Here is a 27,193-nt window from a genome sequence, read left to right on the forward strand (position 1 = left end):
CAAAAGGGGCAAATTAGAGGCATGTGTGAAAGGTACGCCTAAGCTCGATTTTTATCGCACGAATCAAAGGCGCGTCTCGACCTATATGTTGCTTGGCTGTAACCTCCTACTCGAGTGGCTGTAACCCGCTGCAATCCCCCTGTAGCCCTCTGTAACCCCCATTGTCGAAGTTATGCACGCTGAGAATGCAACGAAAGCACTTTAAGGGGCCCCCGTGCAGTAGACCGTGTCTCGAGTGCCTGCCACCGTCTGTCTAATTCTTTGAATATTAGCGGGATCGGCCACCCTCGAAAATTCTTTCTCCCCCTATGGTGTTCGCTGCCTCGCGTGTGCTCTTCGAATACCAATCGTTCTATCGGTAACTATCCACAAGTTCCAAAACCATAGTCCCTCATTTTCCCAACGACTTGAAGCTCCTCATCCGCCTTCCATCCCGAAGTGTTCTCACAGCGAATTGCTTCTGCAGATCACACACTGTAAAAGTGAATCTCTACGCCAATAGTGATCATCTAGGAGTGCATCGAAGTGGGGTCCTACAGGTTACATTTCTAAGACCGTTTTCCGACAATTTTTTACAATCAAGAGCTCGAATAGAAGTTACGCTTACGAAAAACTGAGGAAGAACGAGTTTCCTCTTCCAAGAGTTTAGTTTCTCGTTGGCCCCGGGTCAACACTGTTACTCTCGCGAAAAACTAGGTAAAATTGTTTCCCGAGACACCAATTTCTCACCGTCCTAGGTCTAAAATTTCCAACGTTAAACTTCCAACCTACGATCTACAGTCTACGAGGGTTCCAGGGATCAGCGCCTTCGTAGGCGTGAATCAAGCGAGCGATCGCGGAAGACGACGATCGCGCCTACGCGAGGGCGAGCTGGAAAGAAAAGCGCTTTGAATCCAGGGCTGGCGAGCCCTTCACGCGTCGTTGCGCGACTTTCCGCGTACGCTTTGTGGCGCGACCGATGCGTAGAGCTGAGAGACCTTATCTAAAAAGCCACGAAGAGGTACTTGCTAGACGAGGTAAGTACTCTCTCGCCGCTCCCGTTCGTTAATTCCTTTTTCCACCGATAATCCACTCGTCGAAGCCGGCGGAGTTTCGGGCGTGCGGCGACTTCGAGAGGTCTACAAACAGCCTGCTCGCTTCTACGCGTCGTTCTCCTCTCTCGCGTGTCGCGACTCTTTTTCCGTCGTCTCTTGTCCGAGGAATTCTCTTTCAGATGAGGAACAAGGGGGTCGATCGCGCGCCTCGGAAACGGGGAATTGATGTTGTCACTTTTGTCGCGACCTTCCCCGTCTCCTTAACCCTTTGAACACTTGGATGGGCACTTTGTCAACTTTCGATCGCTCGAGCGTGTGCGGTGAACGCCAATAGGCGTACGTGGAGCACATTATCGAGATACGAATACGAAATTTCCGCACAGGGCGGCCTTCGAATCTCACCAGGATGGATTCTAGGGTAAGATTAATCCCAGGATCAAGAATCACAATAGTTCGAAGATTGAACGATCAAAGATTGATCGAAGAATTTCTTCGTTTTTACGTGTAAAACAGAATTATCGAAGATCCTTAAGTATTGTACAAGTTAGATACTTTTATCGATCTTAGGATTTACTACATGTGGATATGTATTTCGCGTTTAATTTTTCTTCTCTACCATCGACGAGGTTATTATGCGTTACTCCGGCCAAGGACACCCGTTTTCCAACGAACAAAAGCCAGTAGCACGGAGGTCGTATCGATGCCTGAATCGGCACGAGGGAGTCTGCACCACCGGTTGGCAGTAACGTGAAAGATCCGTCGATGGATGAACCCGTCGGAGGGAATTGTTATTTCAAGGGAACGGCCCGTCCGTCATTCCGTTTGTCCGTCGCTCCCGCAACGATGCGGTGTGTAAACAGAGAAAGTTGAACGAGATAGGGATATAACTGGCGTGTGTACTCGAGGAGGAAAGAAATTCGAGGCGGATGCCGATTCCCGATGACGAGAGATGGACCTTCCGTGGCTGAACGCTAGGCCTCTGGACTACTGGATATCTTTTTCCGGAATGAAAGTAATTTTTCCACGACCAAAGGTGAAGTCTCTGGATATTGGATATTTTTTTCCCTGACAGAAAATAGACCGTTCAGGGCTGAAAGCTAGATCTCTGGATCCTAGAGATTCTTTTCTGGAAAGAAAATGAACTGCTCAGAACTAAAATCTAGGCCTCTGAATGCTGGATATCCTTTCTCCAGGAAGAAAGTATACCTTCCAAGGTTGAAAGTAAGATCTCCACTATATTTTATTCCCAGAGGGAACTCTTCCAGAGTTAAAAGTTAGGTCTCTGGACTGCTGGATCCTCTCCACTGGACATCTCTTTCTCAGAAAGAAACTACAGTAACTGAAAATGATGTCTCTGGATTACTGAATATTTTTTTTCCAAAATGATAAAATACTCCCAGAGAGATGAGTCATCGATTCATGGCTTCATCTTACGAAGACCTTATGAACGAGGAATGCAGAATCGTTCAGGTAGGTTGCAGACGTGCCGTGACCTTGTTTGCCTTCGATGGGCACGTCGAGCCCGCGCAAAAAGGCACCGGGGCCCGCGGGGGTCCGCTCAAGGTTTGCTCACCACCGGGGAAAGAGGGAGCTTAGCTTTAACTTCCGATTAACTTGCGGTTAACTCTCGTTCGGTCAGGTAAGTAAATGAAACGCCTTCGGTGAGCATTCATGCGAACCTGCGAGCGACCGAGGCTTTTCATTCTCCACGAGCGATTAATGGTGGTCCAACAGAGACCTGTCGACATGTTTCTACCGAGCTAATTGGAGGAAAAGAATTTTCACGGTCGAATTACGGTCTTGCATCCACAAGTGAACGTCAATCTGCAGGTAGGTAATATTTTGTTGTAAATCTTAATACATCAGCGACATTCGTCGAGTGCCTAATATATTTCTACCCCTGTCGATCGATTTAATAGCCATAAGAGTATCGAACCCTCGTGTCCCCCGTAACATCGCGAATTTATAACGCGTACGTAGCTCTTTGCGCGTATTCGGAAGCTGTAATCCCAATGGGACTTATTTGTCGCACATGACAGATCATGTCTGAAAGGGTTAAAGCCTCCCCTTAGAGGCATACATTCATCCTGGTTGCTTTCGTTAATTTTTTCGAGCGCTCCGCATTAACGTACCGCGCGAATTCCTTTTTCCTTTTTTTTTTTTGCGACCGAAACCTTCACGGTCGAAATATACCCAGAGCCAGCCCGTCGATCCTCCACTTTGTCGTAGACGTTTAAAAAAATTCACGGCTTTTCAGAAATTATTCATCCGCGTACACGAACGGTCTCCATTGGAATACGTATATTTTCTCTCTCTGGTTCTCTGTCTACGTCTCTCTCTCTCTGTCTCGCGCGGACCATTCGTCTCCCAGTCTGACATCAATTAGTGTATCGAATAGCGATAAATCCAGGGGGCAGTTCATCAAACGGAGCGGACGCACGACATTCGGGAGGAACATCGAGTACCTGTTCGGCTTATGCTCGACAGAGGCGAGTTCGTACATCCGGCGGGCGGTCGGGGGCGGTGGTGAGGGATGGTTTTGGTTAAAGTGGACGATTGATCAAGTTAGCGTTAACGTCATTACGCGACCGTACATCGAGGGTTGACGCAAAACCGCCACCAGCCACTGCCGTTGACGGCATCGCCCACCCTTCGTAGGCACAAACTACTTCCTCGGGCAATTTCATCCGACACCAACTTCCCGACGGATTATCCGGCGGAAGCCCTGTGGCAGCCTCCGGCTACCGGCTGGCTCTCGGGGGTTCCCTCGTTGCTGTTGCTCGAAAGAAAGACGCGTGTAATCGACGAGAATTGCCACTCGAGGTGTTCCGAACGATTTCTAAACGCATCCGACTGCCCGAGGCTGGGTCTCTTTTCGGTTCGTCTGAACGACGCAAGAAATACCAGCGTAACGCCGGAGTAGACTGTGAGTACAAAAGTAGGATTATTGGAGCTGGGAATGATAGACCACCGTCGATAGATCGAGCTTAGTAGATTGGTGTAGAGGTTCTTTAGTTTAGATCTTAGCTTTAGTAGCTAAATTGAATATTCACTGAGAGGACTGTTCAACTAAAGTCTAGACACATCAGTGATCAGGTAAGTAGACTAGGAGTAGATGGATTGAGCTTAATATATTGGTGTATTGGGTTCTTTAGATCTGAGAGAACTGGGAGGACTGATAAAGTAAAGTCGTGTACCAGTGATCAGGTCAGTAGACTAAAAGTAGAAAAGTAGAAATATTGAAACTGGGGATGATGGACAATTGTCGAGGGAGCTTAAACAAACTACAGTCTAGGTATATCAGTAGACATGCCACTAGAGTAGAACTAGAAAACTAGAATTGCTGCAGAAAAGCTAGTGCCGGTAGATTGGGCTGCTGTAGTAGACTGCTTTATTAATTTCTTATACTAGATACTGGCTGATTAGAATTTTGGTAAATTGACGACTGATTATGAAGGCTTTCAAACTATGTAGTATCTAGGCTAGGATTAGAAAATTTCGATTTGTAGAGTAAGAATGGTACACCGAAACCATCGTATTAGGATGATTTCTAAACGCATTCAACTACCCTTAGCTAGGCATCCTTTAGCTTAGCCAAGCAGACGAACGGTTCAGTATTTGACGAAGAATTGAGAAAGTATTTGTCGACGTCTCGCGGTTGAATTACGATCGCGTTGGAAAGTAGAAAGCCACTCGAATTCTTATCAGTAATTTCTAGATCGATCGTGAAAACTTCTCACGAAAAGAATCGTCGCACAAGAGAAATCGCCGAAGAAGGGATTACATTTGCGAGCGGTGGCTTCCTGTCGCAGATGTTCCCGTCGCAAAGTGCAGGGAACCGCGACGATGAGCCTGCGGATACCCAGGATCAGGCAACGTCAAATTATGATTAGGGCTGTTAATTGTCCCATGTTGACCCTCCTGAGTGGTGGCCCGTGGGCAAACACGATTCCCGCCTCCCTTTTGTTGTTTTAACTCAATACCATCGGACGGGGATGACTTACCGATTACCAGCCGGGACGTCTGAAAACCCGGGGCTCCTCGGCCCCGGCAAATAGAAATGACTTTCCAGTTTCTCCCTTAACGAGCCACCGAACCAATTCTCGATCGTGAACCGACCACTCTGTCTCTCAAGGGGTGGTCCAGAAATGAACTTCCGGAAGAATGCAAATTTTTTCGACCAACGTCGTTTGCCTCGTTGAATCGGTTCAGAAATTAAACGAGCAAGTCCACTGGGACATCGACCTTAGAGACACTTGAGAAATGTTGGTAATATAGTCTATGATTATTTTAAAAAGTACCTAAGAATATTAACCAACTGCTGTGAATATTTTTCATCAATGGTAGTGACGATGTTTATCGTTTTTTTTTTCTTTTTTTTTATTAAGCCACGTTCAAAATTTGCGGACACTAGAACCGCGAGAGTTTCAGCGAGCGTTTAAGATGGCGGGCAGTTCGACCACTAACCTCGCACAAACGTTCGAAACAACGTTTCAGAGATTCGTCTCGCTATCGATTCGATGGTTTTCAACAGAATGCAGACTTCTTTCGTTCTTCTTATCGTGGAACAGATGGATGCTCGAAGTTTTCAAGAAAACGCGAAGACCTTCCGGACCGACCCTCCTCGGGGGCTCGTTGATCGCGCTTTTCGTCTCCTCTAATTTCTTCGTCGTTTCACGGCGGGGATGATCCGATAGGGGGACGCTGATGTTTGCGGTTGAAATGTATGCACCCTCGTGCGACCGTCCCGAAAGTGCAGCGGGATCACAAAGAACGCCTCCGCGTTCTACAGGGCGAAGCATAAAAAGAAATTGGGTGGCGTATTATGCGACAGCCGCGGTTCGAGTGTATTTACAATACACTCGTGAGCTGCCTCTTCGTCGCGATAATTGACGCAAACACACTGAAAAACTCATGAGTCGCGCTCGTATCGCTTTTTCATTTCCGTGCCCAGAAGGACGATCGTTAACGATTATATTTCAAACGCGGAGAAAACAAGAGAGAGAGAGAGAGAGAGGCGGTGAGGAGAGAGACTGTTTAGAAACGTAAGCGGATAAAGGATCCAGTGTTTCGAATCGTACACAGAATCCATTACGCTGGGTCCTCGTTGAGTAAAATTTCGATTCGTTTTCAACCATCGCGGAATCGAGGAATATTCTATTAACGAGGTACGTATTTATTTTTATGATTCGTTGAACGTTTGCATTGCGCGAGTACGAGGTAGGTACATGCATATGAAACAAATCCAACAAGAGGGTACCCCCCGAGTGCATAAGAGGCGAGGCTAAAATTGCTGTTATTAAAACCTAAGCCCGCAAGTGCGCGGTACTCTGATGGGAACGAGAGATTGCGCGTCGAAAAATTCCGTCGAGGGAACGGAATTAACGTACGAGGAAACAAAAATATCCGAAAAGGGTACGGAAGAAGAGCACTCCTAACCAGAAATCCGTGTTCATCGTTGTTACGCGTTGCTACGAATGATTACTAATTTATTCCAAACGGGAATGATCAATTATGCATACATAGAACATGATGGCGTTTGGCAGACGGCCGTTGATGAATGGATGTATCTACTTCCATGGTCTCTCAGACGGTTGTTTACGACCTTGGTTCTGTATTACAAGGTTAACGTTCGAAACCATGTAATCGTGTTGAGTGTCCGTCTACTACACGGAATCACTCTTAAAGTGATCGTGAAATAAAAAGTAGAAAAAAATTAATGTTTGAAAAATGGTCAAGCATGGATCAATTTTTTTCGAAAATTTTAACAGGATTGAGAAATTTTTAGAAATTCGACTCTAGTTGATTTCTCGAGAGGTTAGATTAACCTTCGGTCTGCGCAATCGAGGTTCCAGTGTTACCAACGTCGCGTGGAACTTTCGGTGATTCGACGACCTTTTCAGTGACCTGTAGACACACCCCGTGGCCGCGCGCGAAGACGAGGAAAAAAGGAGAGGAACGCAATTACGTCGACCATACACTGCCGTGCGTGTCGGCGCGGTCCGGAGGACGCCGCAAAAGCCGACGACATATTCATGCGTGCGTTATTATACGAGGGAGCCGTGAGTGCACTCGAGAGATACGCGCACGCGTTCCACGACGTCCAATTAACCGCACGCATTTCGACACCCGAGGAATTTCACGCGCGGAACACGCGTACGGTCCCCGCGGAACGACGCGGTTGATCACGATGATCGGTACCCCATGAAAAGAGGTGTGGTGTCTCTAAAAAGAGAAAAAAAAAAATGAAGCATTCCCTCTTGTTCCCAACGAACGACGGGAGAGAAGCACGGTAGAGACCAGTTTCGCTACTTGTTTTCCAAACCCATTATTAACCTCTTCGGTGGATACGTTTTCAGGTTATGTTCGATATCACGACATCAAAGTACCGAAATTACGATGGAATATTCGTGATTCAATTTCCGAGCGATGCAACTAGGCTTCGTGATTACCAAATTGGTAGATATCACGGGTCAGGTTGATATGTTAAATCCTAACCTCGAAAGCTGGAAAATTTTCAAAATTACTTTCCCTCGAGGACTTTCTGCCTCGTTAGTGATACATCTCATGTCTCTGTTGGTACCATTTTAAGATTATGTTCGAACATAGAAGTACCACAGAGAAATTCTGACGAATTATTCGTAATCGAATTTTCCGGTGACACAACAGAATACCCACATCGTTGTAAAATCGACAGATGCGAGTCCCTCGGTTAATAGGTTAAGTCCTAACCTCGATACGGTTGAGTCGACGAACTTTCAAAATGACTTTTTCGCGAGGATTCGCCACCTGTTCCGCTTATTGTCGTTGCTGTGCCTCGCGGGACACGCTATAGGCGAGGTTTCGTCGCGAGAGTATCCATCGGGGAAATTTTTCCGTTTCGGCCCGTTTTCCATCTTTGGAACGATCGCCTGTCTCTCTCCGCACCTCACCCCTCCGGACACGTCCCCTTCCTGGTGTCTCTTTGGCACGGGACACACAGATGCGTCCCTCCATTTTGCGCTCGCATTGTTACTCCAAGTGCAGTCTCCCCATTGTTACAATGGCTGGCCACTCCTAGCATTGTTGCCAGTATTGTTATTATTATCGCTACTGTTACCGGTTGCGGCCGACCGGGCGAATGGAGAAGAGGAGAGCCAGCTGCTTCGTCGAGTGCCGCATTAGAGGCAAATTACACTCCCTCTGGTCCGCCTCCTCTCTCTCTTTCTCTCTCTGGATCGCTCGTTCGCTCACGCACTCGGGATTTCACCCCTTTTCCCACTCTCAAAATTTCAAATGGTCGATCGGTATCGGCTTCGACGAAGATGGCCATCGAACGCTGCCAACCACCCTCTCCACCACCCCCACACGGATGGCACTAGGCGGAAAGACATCCTCTTCTGGACGGTTTTTAAGGCTTTCGATATTAAGAGCCATTGGTTCATTGCCATCGAGAATGACTCGCAGTCATTGGTGCAGAAATTTCTGTACACGGTGGTCTGTTTACCGGTCTCCCTTCGAGCATAGTGATTTCGGACACTTTGGTGTCTCTCCCTTTCTAGCTCACTCGTGGGCCTTAATCGTCGTGCGAGAAATTATTCGCCATTGCTGGTTTAATAATAATAATGCGTCCTTATTACTCGTGTAGAAAATATTAATTATTATTATTATCATTGTAGATTAGAAAATAGTTCTGGTGTCGAAAAATGACCGATATTTATTTAGAAATTTCTAACTTTCGTTATTAGCACGGTGCAATGACACGGTCGTAGATACGGCACTGATAAGAACCTAATATTCCTCCGTCGCTTTGGAACACCCTGTACCTGCCGGATCGTTCGTAATTTTACGTAACTATTCCCCGATGGAAAAAAAAATGGAAACAAGCGCGAACCGTCGCTTCGAGGGCGTAAAAGCCCGCAAGTAAATCGACGTCTGCATACGTAATTAATCGCTCGCCGCGTGGACGAATTAAACGAGCCATTCGGAACTCGAAATTGATCGCGACAATTTAAATCGCGAGAAACCGCGGCGACGGGTCTCCTGCAAATTATGCCCGGTGAGTTACAACGAGTTTAAAGCTCGTTAAAAGCCGCGAAAGACCGGCCTGCTGGAGTTTGCGTGCGCGCGCGCTCGCGAGAATGAGAGAGAAGTTAATTAGAAGGAAGAGAAAAACGAACGTGACGGAAACCGAGAGAAATGGTGAAAAAAAAAAGGAAAATATATCAAGGGCGAGCCACGGGTAAAAGAGAAGGGAGACATTAATTAAAGTGCAAACGGGCGGCGAGCCTGATCAAAAGTTAAATAATTAATAGAAACCTGAAAGTTCGGGGCGAGATCGCGATAAACGAAAATCACCGATGTGAAGAATTCACGGTGGAACGTCAGCGCTGCCGCGAACGAGAAGAAACAAAACGCGCGCGCGCCGCCATTGTTCCCCTCGAACAATGACGTTTGACGTATTGTTCGAGCCAGCCGGATTGTCCGGCGATCCTTCTAATTCGCCTTTCGAGACCGTCAAACGCTTTTCCACGCGATCCATATTGTTCCACGGTCGCCGATGGCCTTATGGCATTAGAATTGCATAATGTCTCGTTCAAGTCGGATTGGCCTTTTGGATCATCGAACGCTCTCATCGCTACTCGTTGCGTTTCAAGGTCCGTGGAATACAGGTACTGTGCAGAGATTGTGAGTTGCTAGGTCCCTGCGAACTGAACGACAGAGGGACAAGGGCACTGGGTTCTTGCTCCACCCAGTCTCCACCATGGATGTCCACATTTAGGTGCTAAGCAATCCTATTGCATAGGCGTAGAATCTACGTACTCTTGGCGATCTTATGACGTGACCAAACTTTTGTAAATACACGGAAGAAACGGAGAAAAATTATTGCTCCACCAAGGACCCACACATTTAGGCGCTAAGCGATCCTATTGCATAGGCGTAGAATCTACGTATTCGTGGGGATCTTATGATGTGACGAAACTTTTGTACACACAGAAGAAGTAGAGAAGAATTATTCGAGAAAGACAATTTAATCGAAATTGCACGTGGTAAAAGGTTAACAACTGTTAGAGAGGAATTATTACGAAGAAGATAATTTATTGCAAACCACCGTGAATAATTTAACATTAGAAATAGAGGGCATATTATGGTAAAGGGTCGACAGTTGCTTCGTTCGATCTCGTTATATCGAACCAATGCATTCACGAATATAGATTTCCAAACTTGAGTACACTTTTCCAGGAATTTCTCTAATATTTCGATAGAAAACATTGTCGTGAAATTTGAGCGTTATCGATTCGTTGGCGCGCCAATCGACTTCTATATCGGCCAGCGGTAAAGACAATTTACATAAGGACAAGATAAAATCCCTTAAACGCGCGAGTCTTCCGCAAACAGTATTAAAGGCTCCTCCTTTCGACGAGCAAATTTGTAGCGAGCTTTGCTCGAACGCCGGATCCACCCTTTGAATGTGCATATAGAACCACCTAATATTCCCCCGGTCTACAGGCGAAGCGTAGAATGTTTATGCACGTTACTCGAGGATAAACGCATTCTCCGCGGGTATCGCGTAATACGAGACAATATTTGCGCAGTGTGGGCGCTCTTAAAATTTACTCCGAGCAGGTTGGCTGGACACGCGAACGGCAAGACATTTACAAATTCGAGCGGGAACTTCTTCAAAGTAGCTCGCACTCTGGGTGGTTGGAAAATGTACCGTGTAGAGTCGTAAAGATAGCAAAAATTGTAAATCGTATTATATGTAACTATCTAAACAAAAACTGCTCATCGTTCCCTTTATTCGGATAACTATACAGGTGACATCTCTCTAACTTTCCATAGTAGATACCATACAGATCCTACATTGTCAACAATCGTGCTTTAGCAATATTTTAAGTACTCTCAAAATTTTGATCTTCAACATCCTCTCGTAGAGTATGCCATTGTACTCCTTTACAACGTAATCACTTAGTATCTAAATATGGGAATCCCTGGTATGGATTGGGTGGTGCAAGGACCTAGTACCCTTGCTCTTTTATCGTTTAGTTTGCAGGACTTGACGATTCATGATCTCTGCATCAGTACTCGACGGTGCGGTCTTTAAATTCTGATATAATTTGGAAGCAACGGGGAATATGCGACGATGATCGACATCTTGAAACGAGGACGATTCCGTGAAAGATACGTTCCTGGAAAAAGAGGACGAGGGTCGAAGAAAGCAGGGGAAGTCGGTAGGAAACGCGTCAACTTGGAAACGCGAGTTCCGCGATTCAGCTACGGGGGGATAATCAGGATAATGGGTTTGCCTACCACCGAATCTACCCTCTTCGACCTCGTACAGTGCAACCAGGCCCCTGAGAAGGGGGACCCGAAGAGTACCGCGCTGGGTCAATGCCGTGCAAACACGCGTGACGCTTCTGCGCCTCCTCGGGAACACGATCGACAGGATCGTGGATCTCGTCGCGATCCTTTGACACGTAACACGCCGGAAAAGTAAAGACTCGATGAAAACGAACAATGTAGTGGGGATGACCTTGAGTGGTCAATTGATTTCGTCCCGACTGTAGGACACGAGCAAACGATGGTAACTGGATTTTTCTCAAGAATCGATTCAAGTAGAATTACTCGATAAATTAATTCGATTCTTTTTTTTTTATCACACAGTGGATACATTGTAAATTATTCTCAAAAAATCATCCAAGTTATACACAAATATAAACAAGAAGTTCCGCACGTGCGTACAGTGCAAATATAGCTATCTTCGGATTCTCTCAGCGAGGACTATAACTCGGGCAATTTTCGGAATTTTCTCCTAAAAATTCTACAGAACATTCTTCGTACTGCAATTCATCTTCCCCGATCCAATTTACAGTCTACCATTTCCCCCACCATCGCGCGCAACGTCGCTATTGGCCGCAGTGGATCTTCGTCACCGTCCTCGACCAATAGCGCCAATGGGTGGTAGGGTAACTGATAGATCGTAAACTAGAGTAGGGATGTAAACACTCGGCCCTCTTCTCACGAATGAACAATACGTAGGTACAACAAAGATATTTTTACACGTATATCCATCCCCTTGAATCTATAATTTTGTTCGAAAACCATCCGAAATAATATAATTTACAACGCGGACAAATACGACGAGACTCATCGAGATTGTTTTCTCTCCTTGTAATTGAGGTTCGTCGAACAAATACGAAACGCTGGCGAACCTCCCGAATCGAGAACAGAGCTCGTATTCGCTAGAAAACATCGGCGAGGTCGGCTGAGGCACCCAGCCGCGGTATTTTCATCGTCAGGCCGCGAATCCGCGTCATCATCCATCATCGGCCTCAACGAGCCGAAAGAAATCGCTGCTCAACGCCGTTCCTCGAGAGGTCTCGTTACCCGAAACGGGGTCGATTCTGCGTGACGTTCGCCCGGAAACGGTCGATGCGGCACTTTGCCCCCCGTTGATCGACCGAACGATAGGCGGAAAATTCTTTTTTTCTTTTTTTTTCTTTTTTTTTTTTTTTTATTTTTCGTCGGCATCTCTCGATCCTTTACAAGCCCATCGAGAGTGCGCTCGCGTCGAACTCGAGGCTCGAGTGTCTTGAAGAGCACCGATCGGTGTAACTTCTCCGTTCGTTACGAGTCGTTCGACTCGTTAATTCAGTATCGATTCTCGATCGCGTCCCAAAGAATTCCACCTCGAGGACCGTCGAATCCGCAACGGCCTTTTTCCGCGATGAAAAATATCCTCCTGTCTTTCCCTCCGGGTTTAATGGAATCTCATGATCCTAACCTCGGTTTAGTCGACGCTTTCACGGAATCTTCGTTCATCTTCTGACGATGTATTCGTCGTTTCTGGAAGTGACTCGAAGGATGGTACAGATTCGCGTGGAAATTAATCGTGAACGGCTTAAGTAGCTCGAAGCTTTCGCCGTGTTAGTCGCGAATCCAGTGAAACGAGCAGCTTTCGAGACGGAACGATTTCAGGAGCCTCGAACCGGAGCGAGTACGGTCGCGCGTGGGTCGATCGTAACCGAGGATACACGAGCGCTCACGAGAACGTCGAGAGTGGGGGTATAACGAGATTCGCGCGGGTGGGGGATGGCCTTGAGCGGCCGAACGATGTCGTTGCTACGTCTCGTTGCGGTAAAGTGACCAATTGGTCCCTTGTCTCGATTTCTTTTTACATACGGAACGAGACACTTGCAGAAAGTGTCTTAGTGTTAAACACGCGGAAATGTTTCGATTAACAAGTAAAACAAGTCAACGAATCAATACAAATACTTTCGATGCATATATATATCGATCTTTGTATTCTTTTGGTCAGTTTCGCGAATTCGACACATTTAGGACGATTGAATCGGGAGGTTAGGATCTCTCACTCTCCGTTTTGGAAAATACAGTCACCTTGGTATAAAGAGTACCTAAACCCGCATCGCTTTGGACTCGTCCCGCGTAGCCTTGGGCCGCCTCGTTGTAGACACTACGCCTGACCTCGAAATTGTTCACGCTCAAAGTACATTCCCGAACTACTTTGAGCTCCACTTAAAACGCGCTCGAAAATTACCACCACGCCCGAAAGTCGTTTCTCCCACGGGTGCGCGGTATTTTACGCGTGTATATCGACTCGAAGAGGGAGCCGCGCCGAGAAACTATACTCCGACGAACGCGATAATTACCAAGCGTCGCGTGTTCCGCGGTTTTGAGGGAAAGAGAAGAAGAAGAAACAGAGGAAGGAAGAAAAGAAAAAAGAAGAAAAAAAAGAAAAAACTATGAAATCCTTTTTCTCGCGCACGCTCCACTTCCTACCGACCTCTCCTCGCGGAATATCGCTTTCCAAGCGTCACCACCGAGGGGGGCACGTAAGATCCGGCAGAGTTCTCGCATAATGATTCGTTAGTCTCCCCGTGCAGCCATCGTGGGCTACCTACAGAGCACGACTTCGTACGTAGACTTCGAGTGGCCATAAGTGGATGGTACCGCAGGGTGGCGGTGTGCTCGCGCGCCCAGCGCTCCTCACACTCGCACACGCGTGTGTACACACGCACACGTATACGTAGACACGCGTGCACGTCATACCGGGAGCTCGTTTGGTCTCTATTTGTCCCCAGAAGTTCAAGAGTCTGCGACACACGCGTAAGTATATGTGCGTGTGAGTGTGTGTCTTTCCGTGTGTGTATAAGTGTTCACGTATATATAGAACGATCAGCTCTCCCGGCCACCTCTCTCTCTCTCTCTCTTTCTCTCTCTGTGTCTCTCTCCCTTTCTCTCCTTCGAAGCCTCTCTCTTTCCGCGTCCCGCTTCCGCGGGCTCTGGCCTTCGTGGCCAGCATTCACGGCTCGAGCGAGATCCGAGTGCCATCGAGTCTGAAACTCGTTATCGAAACTTATGTGCCGCCTCTGCACGCTCGCCTCCGCCCCACTTCTCCCCCACCTAGGGCGAGCCACGCGAAAATCCGCGGCTGATTGCAATCAGCCCTCTTTGCGGACTTCCGCGCTCGACTTCGCGGTCCTCCGGGGGGGAACCGCGACGACTTCCGGTTTAGGGTGCCCCGCGAACGGCGCGTTCTCTACCCCCTCTGCGAAACAGTTTTCGAAGGGGTTCCCTCGTGTCTCGGGTGAAAATCAATTCGCGACACGAGGAACCCCCCACCTCGAAATGAGTATAGGATAGTCCTTACAGTGAGATTCTTCGCACGTAGAAAGAACACTGGTATCCCGAGTTCTCGAGCGTAATGAGATTAGGTTATATCGGGGAAAATGTAACGCGAAAATCAACAGGAAAGATTCCGAGTTAACGGACAACCACGCGATTAGAGTTTCGTCTTCACCGAAGAAGGAAAATGTTTACGTGAAAGATGATTTTTTTCCGCTCGGGAAGAATATCGGAATAGCTTGTCTCCTCGCCAACTGAAGCTCCACGTTCGTCAGATTCTTTTAAAACCACCAGCTACCGAATACTTTGGATAATAACACCGTCGAAGGCCTCGCGAGGATACGCAAGGCCTAGTACCGCGAGCATTGGCGTAGGCGCTACCTGTTCTGTACGAAGATACTGCTCACGCGCAAAAAGATTGTTCCGGGGTTCTCAACATTCGCGAGCGAGAAAACGAGTACGAATCTATTGGGAATTATTTATCGCAAAAAATACTTTTTCGTACGTAATCATCGTTTGCAATCGTTATGAAGATCATTGGACATTATTTACTGCAAGGTAGGTAACCTAAGGTAGGCAAGGTAGGTATACTTCTACGTAGGTAACCGTCGCTTCTGTTTTAATCTTCGTAGAAATTGGATCGAGATGTAGGTCGAAAGGTGGCGCTTCTGATCGCGCATCTTTCTCGATATTCACGCGATGCTTCTTTTTATAGATTCTCGTACATAGAAGCGACTGTACTCGAACTTTCACAACACCAAAAGGTGTAGTGCCAAGTGAACTTGGATCGAAAGATTGCCTCTGTAGCTCATGTGTCATGTTGTTAACGTAGACTCTGTCCAGATCCCAGCTCGAAATGTATCTCATCCTCGCGATCCGTTGTCGACGATAGAACGATTCGTTCGTGTGCAATCCAAATGCATCCCGACAGAGGGAATCGTGCACGATAGTGGATGCACGACGAGCGGATTGAACGGAGAGACGCGTTGCAGACGAAACGGCAGACTGAACGAGGGGACGAGCGACCAGGATGCAACCAATGAGCTACGCAACAATTATTTATTGTTGCCAGACTGCCGCATCGAGTCGGGCAGACCTGTCTGCCCAATGAAGATTGCTCGTTAAAGTCTGATTCGGGCCCAACCGTTTTAAATGGCCGCCGCCGAAACGATTCCGCTCGAAACAACGACACACACACCCCCGCCAGAAAGAAACAAAATTAAAATCCGACCGATGGAACCATTGGAACGATACCCATCCGCCCAAGATCGATCCAGGAGGTCTAGAACTGTTCGTAAAAAAACGAAGAAAACTGAAAGACGTACTGCTGACGCGGGAAACACGAAAAGTATTTCATCTCGACTTACAATGGTGTCGAAAAAATAGTTCTACGAATATTGTTTGATATCGAGTAGAGGGTTGAAAAATTTTTTACACCCTACCTACAGAACCTATAGTCCTCTTTCATATATTGAGCAAGAGCGATCCAAGGGATGTAGAATTGTTCGACATAAAAAATGAAGAAAATTGAAAGATGAACTGCTGACGCAGGCAATATCTGGTGTGTTATCTCGACACAATATCTTACAATATCGAAAACATATTCCTACGAATATTGTTTGGTACGGAGTGGTGGGTGGAAAAATTATATTTACGCCAATGTTCATGTATTCGCAGATCGAACTTTTCTTTCTAATGTAACAGACGCGGGAGGTTTCTTCGTGGATCTCCGAGATGCTCTTCTTAACCTCAAATTGAAAGAAATGGGAATAAATGAAATTCAGTGTCTCGTTCGTGAGTGGTTTCGAGGTCTGCTTTCACGGAACACGGTTACGTCAGGCATAGTTAATCGCGGCCGATCGAACACCTAGTGGAGAGAAAAATTTCGGCTCCTTAAGACAATATTTGCGTGTCGTCCGGTTGGAACGACTGCCCGAACGACGATCCGCAGCCTCTACCTGGTCGAATTCTCGTCTCTCGTGTCTCGAACAAACACAGCCTCTCGAGGACTATTCCTGACAACGCTGGACACCGTCCTCTACGATTTGCTTAACACTTTCGGTACTAGATTGTTCCGAGGGGAACGTGTCGAATCGTGCAACTACCAAAAAATATGCGACACCTACTGTTTCCGAGAAATTCCACCTTGTCGAATCGTTGAGGTCTAGCAAGAATCTATATACGGTGATTCCCAAATTCCAGTGACAATTTTTTACAACGGAACCACCCTTAACACTAGATTTACCGACCAGTCAGAATTACTGATTCCAACTGCTTTTGCAAAGAAATTTATTTAAAATTTCATATTTTCAAAGGACACTCTTTCTATTCTATACATATGATTCTATTTCCCTTGGATACATACGAGGAACACCTTAATACACTAGAATCTATCGGTAGTTCAAGTACCAATCCTATTTATATTCGTCCCGCACAACTCGTCGATTTGCTACCCCGCTTTCGAGTTTATCGATCGCGATTTCGTTACTTAAAAGCGGGGATTGCTCTATCGGAACAGTCGCGTTGTCCATCCGGGAACAAAAAATAAATTTCGATGATCTGTGAAAATCCAGTGACCTAAGAGTTCGGGAACAGAGTCTGAACATCGAAAGACGATCCAATAAGGAAAGGTGACGTCTTTTTAAGTGCGATGCAGTGTTTTGGATAACCGAGAATATTAAAACGAAACAGTCGGACATAGATAAGATCCTCGCGAGATCCACGCGAACAATGTCCACCAGTTTGAGCGAGTTTTCTCGACGATAATCGAATGTCTCCATTCGACGGCAGCCGCCTCAACGTTTCCGGCTAACAACTCCGAAGCAACCAACGCCCCTGAGGTCGATCGATCCGATTGGCCGAGAGACGCAGATACACCCACGCGTACACCCACCACCTGCTCCCTGCAATTAATCTCCTCTCAGCAATTAATCATCGTCATGCAGGTGTACGTGTGGTTCGCGCTCGTCTCTCTGTGTACATGTGTGTATGTGTGCGCGCGCGCGCGCACCATCTCGAGCATCGCGTTCTACAGCCAGGAGAAAACAGGTGGACCGATTCAACCGGCTGATCGAGACGAAATCGATGTGAATTACTTCGTCGCTACGTTGCAATTAATCGCGCGATGGGTTCTTGGAACACGAAACGATGATCGTTTAACGAAAACGAGACTCGAAAAGGAACGAGCAGTGCACACAGAAACACCACTTGTTACGAACTTCGATTTTATATTTCGAACAATACCATCAATCCAATCTTCCACACAAGATTCGGATTCCACCCCTGGTATTCTTGACCTTGTTCCACCTTACGTTTCGTCGAGTTCGTACTTCGGATAATAGATATTTCTCGTCGAGATACGGTTATCGAAAGAGATACAGCGAGGTACTTTGGATACACGAGAAGCGATTCGTTACAAACGATACTCTTGATACGTAGTCGTGTAGTTTCCTTTACTAGGGAGCCGTCCATCGATAACAGAGTCTTGAATGACTGCTTGGAAGGTAAGGCCTGAGCGGGCGTATTCGTTGGGTGTACCCGCGGACTCCTATAGGCGTTCAACGCACACGGTGCACCGATCGAATTGCTCAGGAGCATTCGCGGTACTCGCGGTTCGTGGATTTGGATGAGGCCCTCTTTCGGTCCCATCTTTACCAGGAAGCGTCCTTCTCTCTTCCTGGTCCCGAACAAATTGATACATCGAACGACCGTTTCAGGGGGGGTCCTTTTGAAGTATCACCAGGTGAGAGTAGACAATAGCAAAGCGTTCCGCGTGTATACAGGTGGGACCCGAAGCGCATCAAAGCGATAGGTAGCGCTACCGTCTTTGACACGCCTAAATAGATGTTTCATCGGGTTTCTATATAGATTTAGTTCCTCCTACTTTTGCAAACTGGTACCCAAACGGCTCGAACGCATCTGTGATCTTATCGGCTGTTCAAAGAATCGATTGTAAGAAATTTGTTCACGTACCTGAGTGGGGGTAAGATGGATCAGGGAGGCTAGGTGTTCCCGTTCAGGCGCGCTCAGGTATTTCTGCTGCTTGAACCGCCTCTCGAGCTCGTGAACCTGATGCTGAGTGAACAGAACGCGACGCTTTCGTCTCTGGGGTAAGTGGGGGAATTGCATCGCGCCGACGCCCATGCCAACACCGACGCTGACGCCGACGCCCATCCCCATGCCCGAAGATTTCGTCACGTCACCCATTGACTGGCCCACCGAACATCCGGCCATGTTGGTCCCGGCGCCCGCCGCCGCGGCGCCCATCAGCCGCGAGACTGCAAAACATATTGGAGAAACCAGGGATAGTAATTTCCTTAGTTTTTCGTTTCATGGTTTGTTAAATACTTATATGGGTGGATCCTCTTCGAAAGGAACGGTACGATATAAACAGGGCACAAATAAACCTACCGTCGCTATTTTAAACAATCTTATCGTACGACAATATAGTTCTTTCCTAGGTGGATACCGAGGCAATAGTTCTTTCCTAAGTGGATACCTAGGCGATAGTTCTTTTCTAGGATGATACCTAGGCAATAGTTCTTTCCTAGATCGATATAGGCAATACTTTTTTCCTAGGTCAATATAGGCAATAGTTCTTTCCTAGGTGGAGATACGGTTAACTTTTGTTCCATGAGTGTTCTCGTGGCAGAGACTCCGTAAAGTGACGACTTTTGGTAAATAAAATTATTAAGATACATATCCATTCTGACACATCCCAAGATACTTCACCAAAGAACCTTCCCAAAGAATAATTTTCCAATTGTTCGTAACAGCTGGATACAAGGCTGGCCCGCTTCTGCGAGACCACCCTGCATACCCCACGTTGTATCTAGCGTAACGAAGATGTTGCGATAATAATAATAATAATAATAATCATCCTTGTATTCCCGGTGGACGAACGTCCGCATTCCCGGAGCGATGTGCACGCGCATTACATGCGAAGAAACGTCTTCCTTCGTTCATGGCGCATTTAAAATAATTTATCGCGAGGAGCATCGTCGAGAAGCAACGAGGAAAAGACACGCGAGAGGCTACCGAGAAAAGTGGAATGGTGACGCGATCCTGAGGTGGCGGTGATAGAGATAGATAGATGGATAGATAGATAGATAGATAGATACAGAGAGAGAGAGAGAGAGAGAGAGAAAGCGAACGGTCGAGTCTCTGAATTCGAGCTACTGAAACCCAACGAGCAGTCCATCCCTTGTCAGTTGGCGAAGGGCTGTCAAGAACGGCCACGTCGGGCCCGGACAAAAGAAGCGATTTAGCCGCGCGAAGTGCTACGTCATCGAGCACGGGAGGTCCGAACGATGAAGTCCCGAATTATTATTATGTCTGTGAGAACGTACTTCTCCCGGCCTGTCAGGCCAGTCCCGTGGCCAGAAAGACATACCACTCGAGACACCGGGAGCAAACACTGTCCGAATTTGTTTACGCACGCTGCTGCTTATGGACACGAGCATTTCCCCTGAAAAATTGATAAGAATTCCCCTGGAGGGTGTCCACCCGGTAGTGTCTTCCAGAACGGTCAAAGATTGGACAGGAGCAACGAGAAGGTGTCGGGAACCAGTAGGACTTCCTAGTCATCGAAGGATCGTCTCTTCCGCCCAACCTCTCGGGAACTCCCCATCAGTGAACCCTTGCCCCTTGGACAATGGATCCTGAACAACGTGTCGAGTTCAACATTTCCACGTAACTTCTGCGAACGCGAGGGCGGATCTGGCTGACGACCTAACTCGCGAATGCTGAGATCTCATTAAGCAAATTGACGTTCCCGGGCGTCTATCTGGCCACCAGCGACGAATCTCGCACCAAGGAGAACCCAACGGAGCCGGATAATTATCAGGTATCACGAGTGATAGACAAACTTTTGTATTCCACTCGTCTTTCATTCGGTCGAAGACGACAGATACGCGTTCCCGTGAACGACGGACGACCTTTCGTATTTCCCGCTCGATCCCCCTCGTCGAAACCGAACAGAGACGAGCAAAACTCCCGAAGACGAGCGATTAGACACCCCGATGACACGCCCATTAGTACCGATACGTATCCTTGTCCCGAGCAACGTGTTATTGTATCAGACGGACGTCGAAGTTGACGCAGCGAGGTAAGTGGACCATTTGTTGTAGTACAGAGCTTCTGTGGACGTAGTACCATCCTGAGATTGTTTAACGGAACGTTCGTGAAACGGTCGAGAGGGAAGTTATCGAGAAGATCGAGGAAAGCTACCTCCACGATAAGAGTACTCGATCGCGTCTTCCGGAGCGTACGTTCCTAATCCACTTCTGCCGAGCAAGAATAAATTCACATTTTGTCGTAGTACAGGAGGAACTCCACGAGCTCGACATTCCTTAACTAAAGTTCGCGAGTTGACGATGAAATTATCGTGAAGATCGAGAAAAGCTATTTCCACGATAAGAGTCCTCGATCGCGACTTTCGAAATATTCATTCCTAAGTTCACTCTGTCGTGGAACATCGATCTCTGACGAGTGCACAGTTTCTAAAAAATTACTACCACTGACGACGAAGGTACAACTATCGAATTGTAAAGTACACGAGACAAATTTCTCTAATTCATCTTCAAGTGCTCGATCCCTGAATTTGGTCTTCGAAAACTCCTCCGAGCCTCGCGGAAATTGAATTTGGGTGACCGTGCTGCCGTCGTTGAATGCGCCTTGAGTTAAGTCGGCGCGACGAGGGTCGTCCAGGCTTATTTGTTTAACTAAAATCTCCCGTGGTGTCCGGTAGCCACGCGTTTTGGAGCCAGGGGATCGATACGTCTCCGGCGGTGACCATAGTGGCGCGTGCGACGGACAGAAATCCAAGGAAACGTACGTCTGTTGACACAAGCCCGAAGGACGCGCGCTTTTGTTGGCCCGCAATCTTTTTCAGTAAGCCCCCTGCGTCTCGACGTGGATCCTTGAAAGCGTTATCGACGATTCGAAGGACGATTCTTGTGCGAGTCGACGCGTATACGAGCTGTACAAGTGTCAGGGTGTAAGAAGTTTGACGTTAATTGATCTCGAGCTTGTCCAACCGAGGCAAAAGTGTGAAGTTCGATGGAGACTTCATCCGTGGCAAGGATCTCGACAATGTCGGACCAGTATTCCTTCGAGGAGTGGATAAACGTGTACCCGCGCGATTATAGAGAACGATCCGAGACTAGGACAGTTTAAAGACTGGTCTAGGTTCGTAAGATACGCGAACGTCCAAGAATCTTCGTTCACGAAGCTGATCGCCCCAATTCGTCCAACACGAGACCCGGCGCGTGTTCCAGAACTCTGATGTAAGGAGGTAAGGAGGATCAAACGGTATACCGATACGTCGAGACGTTTATCGCGACGAGGGAATTCATGAGTCTCCGTGTAACGAGGTAGCGACACGAAAGGACAGCCTGTTGTGGACTTTGAAACACGACCCTGACACTTCATCGATACTTAAATGGACCTAAGCGCCGGATAGCTGCGACTTCGTCAACGCGGGGCCGATAAAAGCGGGACAGACGTGCCTCGTCGAAGGCGAAAGGGATGATATCGCGTGCAACGCGTGCGGGGGTGTCGTGTTCGAAGACGAAACGTATTTGCACGATGATGCGCCACCGTACTCTAGCGTTTCCCTCGGCACGCATTTTACCCACGGGGCTTTCTCTCTTTCCGTTGGTTGCTCCGAAAGATGATAACAATGCAAGTGGCAATTCCAAAGAAGAGGTTGGCTAGTAGAGACTTTAAAGAAACAATGACATCCAATTTGTTGTATTTTAATGTTTCTCAACGAAACACAAAAGGCTCTTCGTACAAACGAAAGAAGTAGCGATAATTGGCCCGTATAGTTTGCGCGCGTACGAGGTGCTGAACGAAGGATTCGAGCATCAACCCTTCCAGACGTATACTTCTAATCCAACTGGAACTTCTACTTTTCTACGAGATAGAACTTCCTAAACCTTGTTTCGACTTCACAGAAACCGCTCAAGAACTCTAGTAACTTCTACGGAATAATCTCCGAATCCTTGTCAACTAATCCTTGCATCCCATAGAACAGAACGTTCTATCATTTGTATTTGCTACCACTGAGAATTTTTCGAAATTCGTATTGCATCGTTCGGCCACAACCTCGATGCATTCGAACCGAGTGCATGAAACAAACACATAGTTTACATAGACCAACTGTAGAGTATCTTGGTGGGATGCTTTTTCGAAGTGCTGGAACTTGAAGGTTCACGACCCAGTAGTCAACGAATAATAGTACATAGGGTAGCACTCATAGAAACTTTCACCCGTCATCTAGTCGATCAGAAAATCCTGTTTAAAAATATCTAGACCATAGAATCCAATATCCAGCGATTGCAAGGAAATTGAAATCATTATTACCACTTGTAGGATAAAGTGCTTCTCAATACCGAGACTCTCGCCCACAACCCCGTCGATCCAAAGATCACGAACTACCAAAGTACCTCCTAATGTACACCTCTACCAAAAGGAATACTCAGACCCCTGGAGAACTAGAGAAAAGCTACGCTGTCGCGCAGAGAAGATCCTATTTATCGCCATCCAGGAAGAGTAGTGTCCCGTTTCGAATCGACTCAAGTGGATCGTTATGTTCATCCCTGGGAATATCGTACACGGTTAGGTTCGACGGACTCGAACCGATTTGACCGTGGCCCTTCGAGCACGCGAAGCAGCGTACGAGGTAAAGCAATATACTCACTGGCAAATCGCGGATCGTTGGTGGCCGGTGGTGCAGGTGCGTACCAAGGATGATGGGACCTCATCGGATCGGTGGCGGTGGCACCTCCGGCGACACCGGGTCCCGCGTGATGATACGGGGACAACTCGGCCGCGCAATACTGATACTGCGAGGTGAGCTGCATGGTAGCGTAAGGATTGCCCATGGCGGTCATACCGGCACCGGCAGCGTTGCTGCCTCCACCGGCAACGTCGTTCGCACCGGAAACCGGTCCGGGTGTTCCGCCACCGGGCGTCGAGCCTCCGTGAAGCGGTGGACTGCTGCTGCTCGCGCTCGAGCTACCAGTATTGCCGCCCACTCGGGCGCCGCACGCGTTCCCGTAAGGCGAGACCTGAGGATGCGTGACCACGCCGACGCCGATCGCCAGCTCCAGCTTCCTGTACGACTCGTCGATGGGGGACAGGATGTCGGTGACGCTGAACGGAGTCGTATGAGCGCCACCAGCGGCTTGTACGTGGGACGAGTGCTGTTTGGGCGACAGGCTCATCGCCAGGTCAATGCCGTTTAGATCTGGCAGCAAGCTAGCCTGCTCCAGCTGTGTTTGTTGTTGTTGCTGCTGTTGTTGTTGTTGTTGCTGTTGCTGCTGTTGTTGTTGCTGCTGCTGTTGTTGCTGTTGTTGTTGTTGGTGTTGATGATAGCTGGTGGCATTCCCGTTCCCTTGGTTTCCGGCGCTGTTTCCGCCGCCTCCGCCGCCGCCGCTGCCACCGCTCATCTCGGCGAGGCCAGCGCCGTCGAAGTACTTGAAGCTCACGCTTCGCGGAATCCTGAGGCCGGCACTAACCGCGAGAAAACGACATGACGAACCTGCCACCGCTGCCAACCGCGTTGACCTCGACGTTGTATCGGATGTATCGGCGTACCGATAACCAGCCGTCTCTTGTTGTTGTTGTTGTTGTTGTTGTTGTTGTTGTTGTTGTTGTTGTTGTTGTTGATGATTAGGTAACCGGTTGAACGCGCGTCCCTGTTCGAACGTAGTAACGAAAGTCTCGCGTGCGGGGAACCGGTGGTCAATGATTGTAACGTTTTGTCCAGGTTACGGAGATCGTCGAGCGAACACTTTGCACAGTTCGTAGGCTTCACAGTCGCACTTTGATATAATCATGGATGAAAGCACACTGGGATAATCCTCGTACGCACACGATCACTGGGTATATACCGTCGTCGTCGTCGGTTCTTTTCACGCGTCTGGCTACGTGGATCACTGGGGCAGGGAATCAACCGATCCGGTAGAGTTCGCGAAACGCGTCCAACTCGAGAGTTGCCGGACGCGTCCAGCGACGATACCGCGTCGTTCGCCGCATTTCTCTCTGTTCAGGTGGAACCGAGTCCGGATGTGAGTTCGCGCGTCCGCAACGGGGCCCGGAACGAGGTCAAAGACGCGCTCTCGAAAGCAGACAGGGGCAGTCGACGCCCGGTGATCCGATGGTCAAGGACAACGAGGCTCGCGCAGCCTCTGATAAGAGGTCACCGGTAGCGATCACGGTAGCGACAACCGGTAGAGAGAGCACACACAGTTCACGGTGCGTCCGCTGCGTCGTGGCAGCGACGAGTCGTCGTCGTCGTCGTCCTCTCCTTTTCGAAGGGTTTTCGCGCGCACCGGACGAGCAGTCGGTCGACCCTCGGAGGACGAAGGAGACCTCCGGCTGGCAGGTAGACACGACACGGCACGATGATACGACACGTCACGACACCGAAACGACACGACACGACAGGAAGAACGGTGGCACACACGTGGTCGAGGATAGTGGCCGGCCAGAGCCGGCCGGCGGCCGACTGAAATCACCCGGGGGGTCTTCGAGTCCTTGGACTCTGCCGATAGAGAGACGATGGTAGATGTACCACTCTACGGTTCGCCTCCACCTTCGTCGAGGATACACTCTCTCTCCGTAGGAGAGGAGAGCGCGTCTATGGATGGCTGGCTGACTGGCTCGCTGGCTGGATAGATGGATGGATGGATGGATGGATGGATGGATGAATGAATGGAGAGGACTGTCGGGTACTCCTGGAGAGGTCCTCACGGCCGCTTAGACCCACTCGACCAGCGGCTCGGCCGGTCGCGCTCGCTCGCTCGCTCGCTCGCTCGTCCGGGCTCGGGCCCCACAGCCTCTCGCGGAGAACCCGTACGACGACACGATGAGTGGAGTGCCCACTACGGAGAAGTGCCTGCTACCAAGAGTCGTGATGAGATGTCCCCTTTTGCGTGTGAGAGAAGGGCTCCCACTCGGCCGACTAGAGGGGGTCGCGGGGCTACCTAACCGACCTCCAGCCAGACCCCGGCTACCTAACCATCCTGCCATTGGCCGAGCCCCACCAATCGGAGAGCCCGGTCGCTTTCATTCGTTCGCCTTCCAGCCGGCTACACGTACCACCGGGGTTGCGCCGCGCTGCTCGTCGCGACGCCGTTGGCGAGGTCTCCCGCAGACCTCCTGGAACGCGTCCGCCTATCGCGCGCTGATCCCCGACACCCTGCGGAGGACCACCTCGTCCGCCTCGTCTATCCGCGTTTCATGGCCACCCGAACTCGGAACGCCCCACCTTTCTCGTCTTTGTCGCCCCCCTACCCTCCCCCTCTACCTCGCTCACTGACTGTGTCTCTAGTCTCTATCCCTTCTTCCCTCTCTCTCTCCCCACTTTGCGCGCTCCAGCCTCGTCCTTCGAAGCGTTTCTTCGTCGGCACACGCGCCCTGCTCCTCCGCAGGATTCACTCGCGTCAGCCTCCTACCGACCTTACCGACCATCTTATCGCGCCTTTTGCCGGCATCGACTCCGACCACCGACCACCGATGTCGCGGCCGCGCGTTCTATGTTTCGCTCGTGACGCAACGTGTCACTGGTTAACCCCCCCCCCCCCCCCCCCCCCATATGTACGTTCCTCGTCGGGGAGAAGCATCGAACGAGTCTGACGCGCGCCTCGAGTTTCCACGAACGGCGGAGATCGTCGCACCGATCGTCGCACCGATCGTCCACGATCGTCCACGATCGTCGATCGTGTGCAGAAATTATAAAAAGATACACGCTTTTGCAGACCGATCTACTCACGAAACTCGTTGCTAAGAAACAAAAATGTTCTCGATGTACGCACGTTCGAGAATTAATCGTTTCGAAGACACCCCGGTTTTTGCTTCGATCGAAGAAACGGGATTTTAAATGCATTGCGTACGTGCAAGGTCGATACTGTGCGCGCAATTGGCCAAGGGTAACGAGTACAACGAGAACGAGTAGTGCGCTGAAAGCAGGACGCGTTTTAATGTTTTTCGTTATTTTGTACTAGAAGAGCAACAGTCGTCGCGAGTAAATAATTGACAACCGTGAGTGACAGCGTGGAGAATATTTTAAGGTTACATTCGTTTCTACAATTAAAACGATTAGTTTCTCACGATAAAATTCGGTAGAATAACGAATTCAAAGAATCAAGAGTGTTAAGGTGTAACTGTTCGAAGACTAATTGTCTTCGAAATATTCAGGTACTAAAGGTACTAAAGTACTACAATTTGACATTCTCTGTCATTCTTTGATCTTTCGATCGTAGCTCATTGAACTTGTCCTTCAAACGGAACATTTTCTACCTAAGATGTGCAACTTCTACTAGAGCTTCAGACACTGTCTTTTGTTTCTCAACAGTCGCGGCAATGAGACTCGCATAATAGTTCAAAAATAACAATTTCATTATCTTGGTAACTCAATGTCTCAAAAAGTATTGGTTTTCGAATCTATCGTATTCTACGGTGAAAAATTAATCTTTCAAGGAATTAAGAACATTATATGAAATACGTACATACATATACTTATG

The 27,193-nt window shown here is 48.4% G+C and overlaps 1 protein-coding gene across 1 annotated transcript in view; it reads right to left on the bottom strand.

Annotated features, from left to right (window-relative positions):
* The window catches only part of LOC143145831 (homeobox protein Nkx-2.4), a 41,909-nt gene extending 16,364 nt beyond the window's left edge, over positions 1 to 25,545 (bottom strand). Inside the window, exons 1-2 of the mRNA XM_076309594.1 lie at positions 23,365 to 25,545; positions 18,633 to 18,937 (exon numbers count right to left, since the gene is read on the bottom strand). Of these exons, the coding sequence (XP_076165709.1) occupies positions 18,633 to 18,937; positions 23,365 to 24,115 (1,056 nt within the window). The 5' untranslated portion in view covers positions 24,116 to 25,545. The remainder of the gene's footprint in view (positions 1 to 18,632; positions 18,938 to 23,364) is intronic.
* Between the last annotated feature and the right edge of the window lie 1,648 nt (positions 25,546 to 27,193).

Source organism: Ptiloglossa arizonensis, chromosome 4 (assembly GCF_051014685.1).
Source record: "Ptiloglossa arizonensis isolate GNS036 chromosome 4, iyPtiAriz1_principal, whole genome shotgun sequence".
Taxonomy (NCBI): Eukaryota; Metazoa; Arthropoda; class Insecta; order Hymenoptera; family Colletidae; genus Ptiloglossa; species Ptiloglossa arizonensis.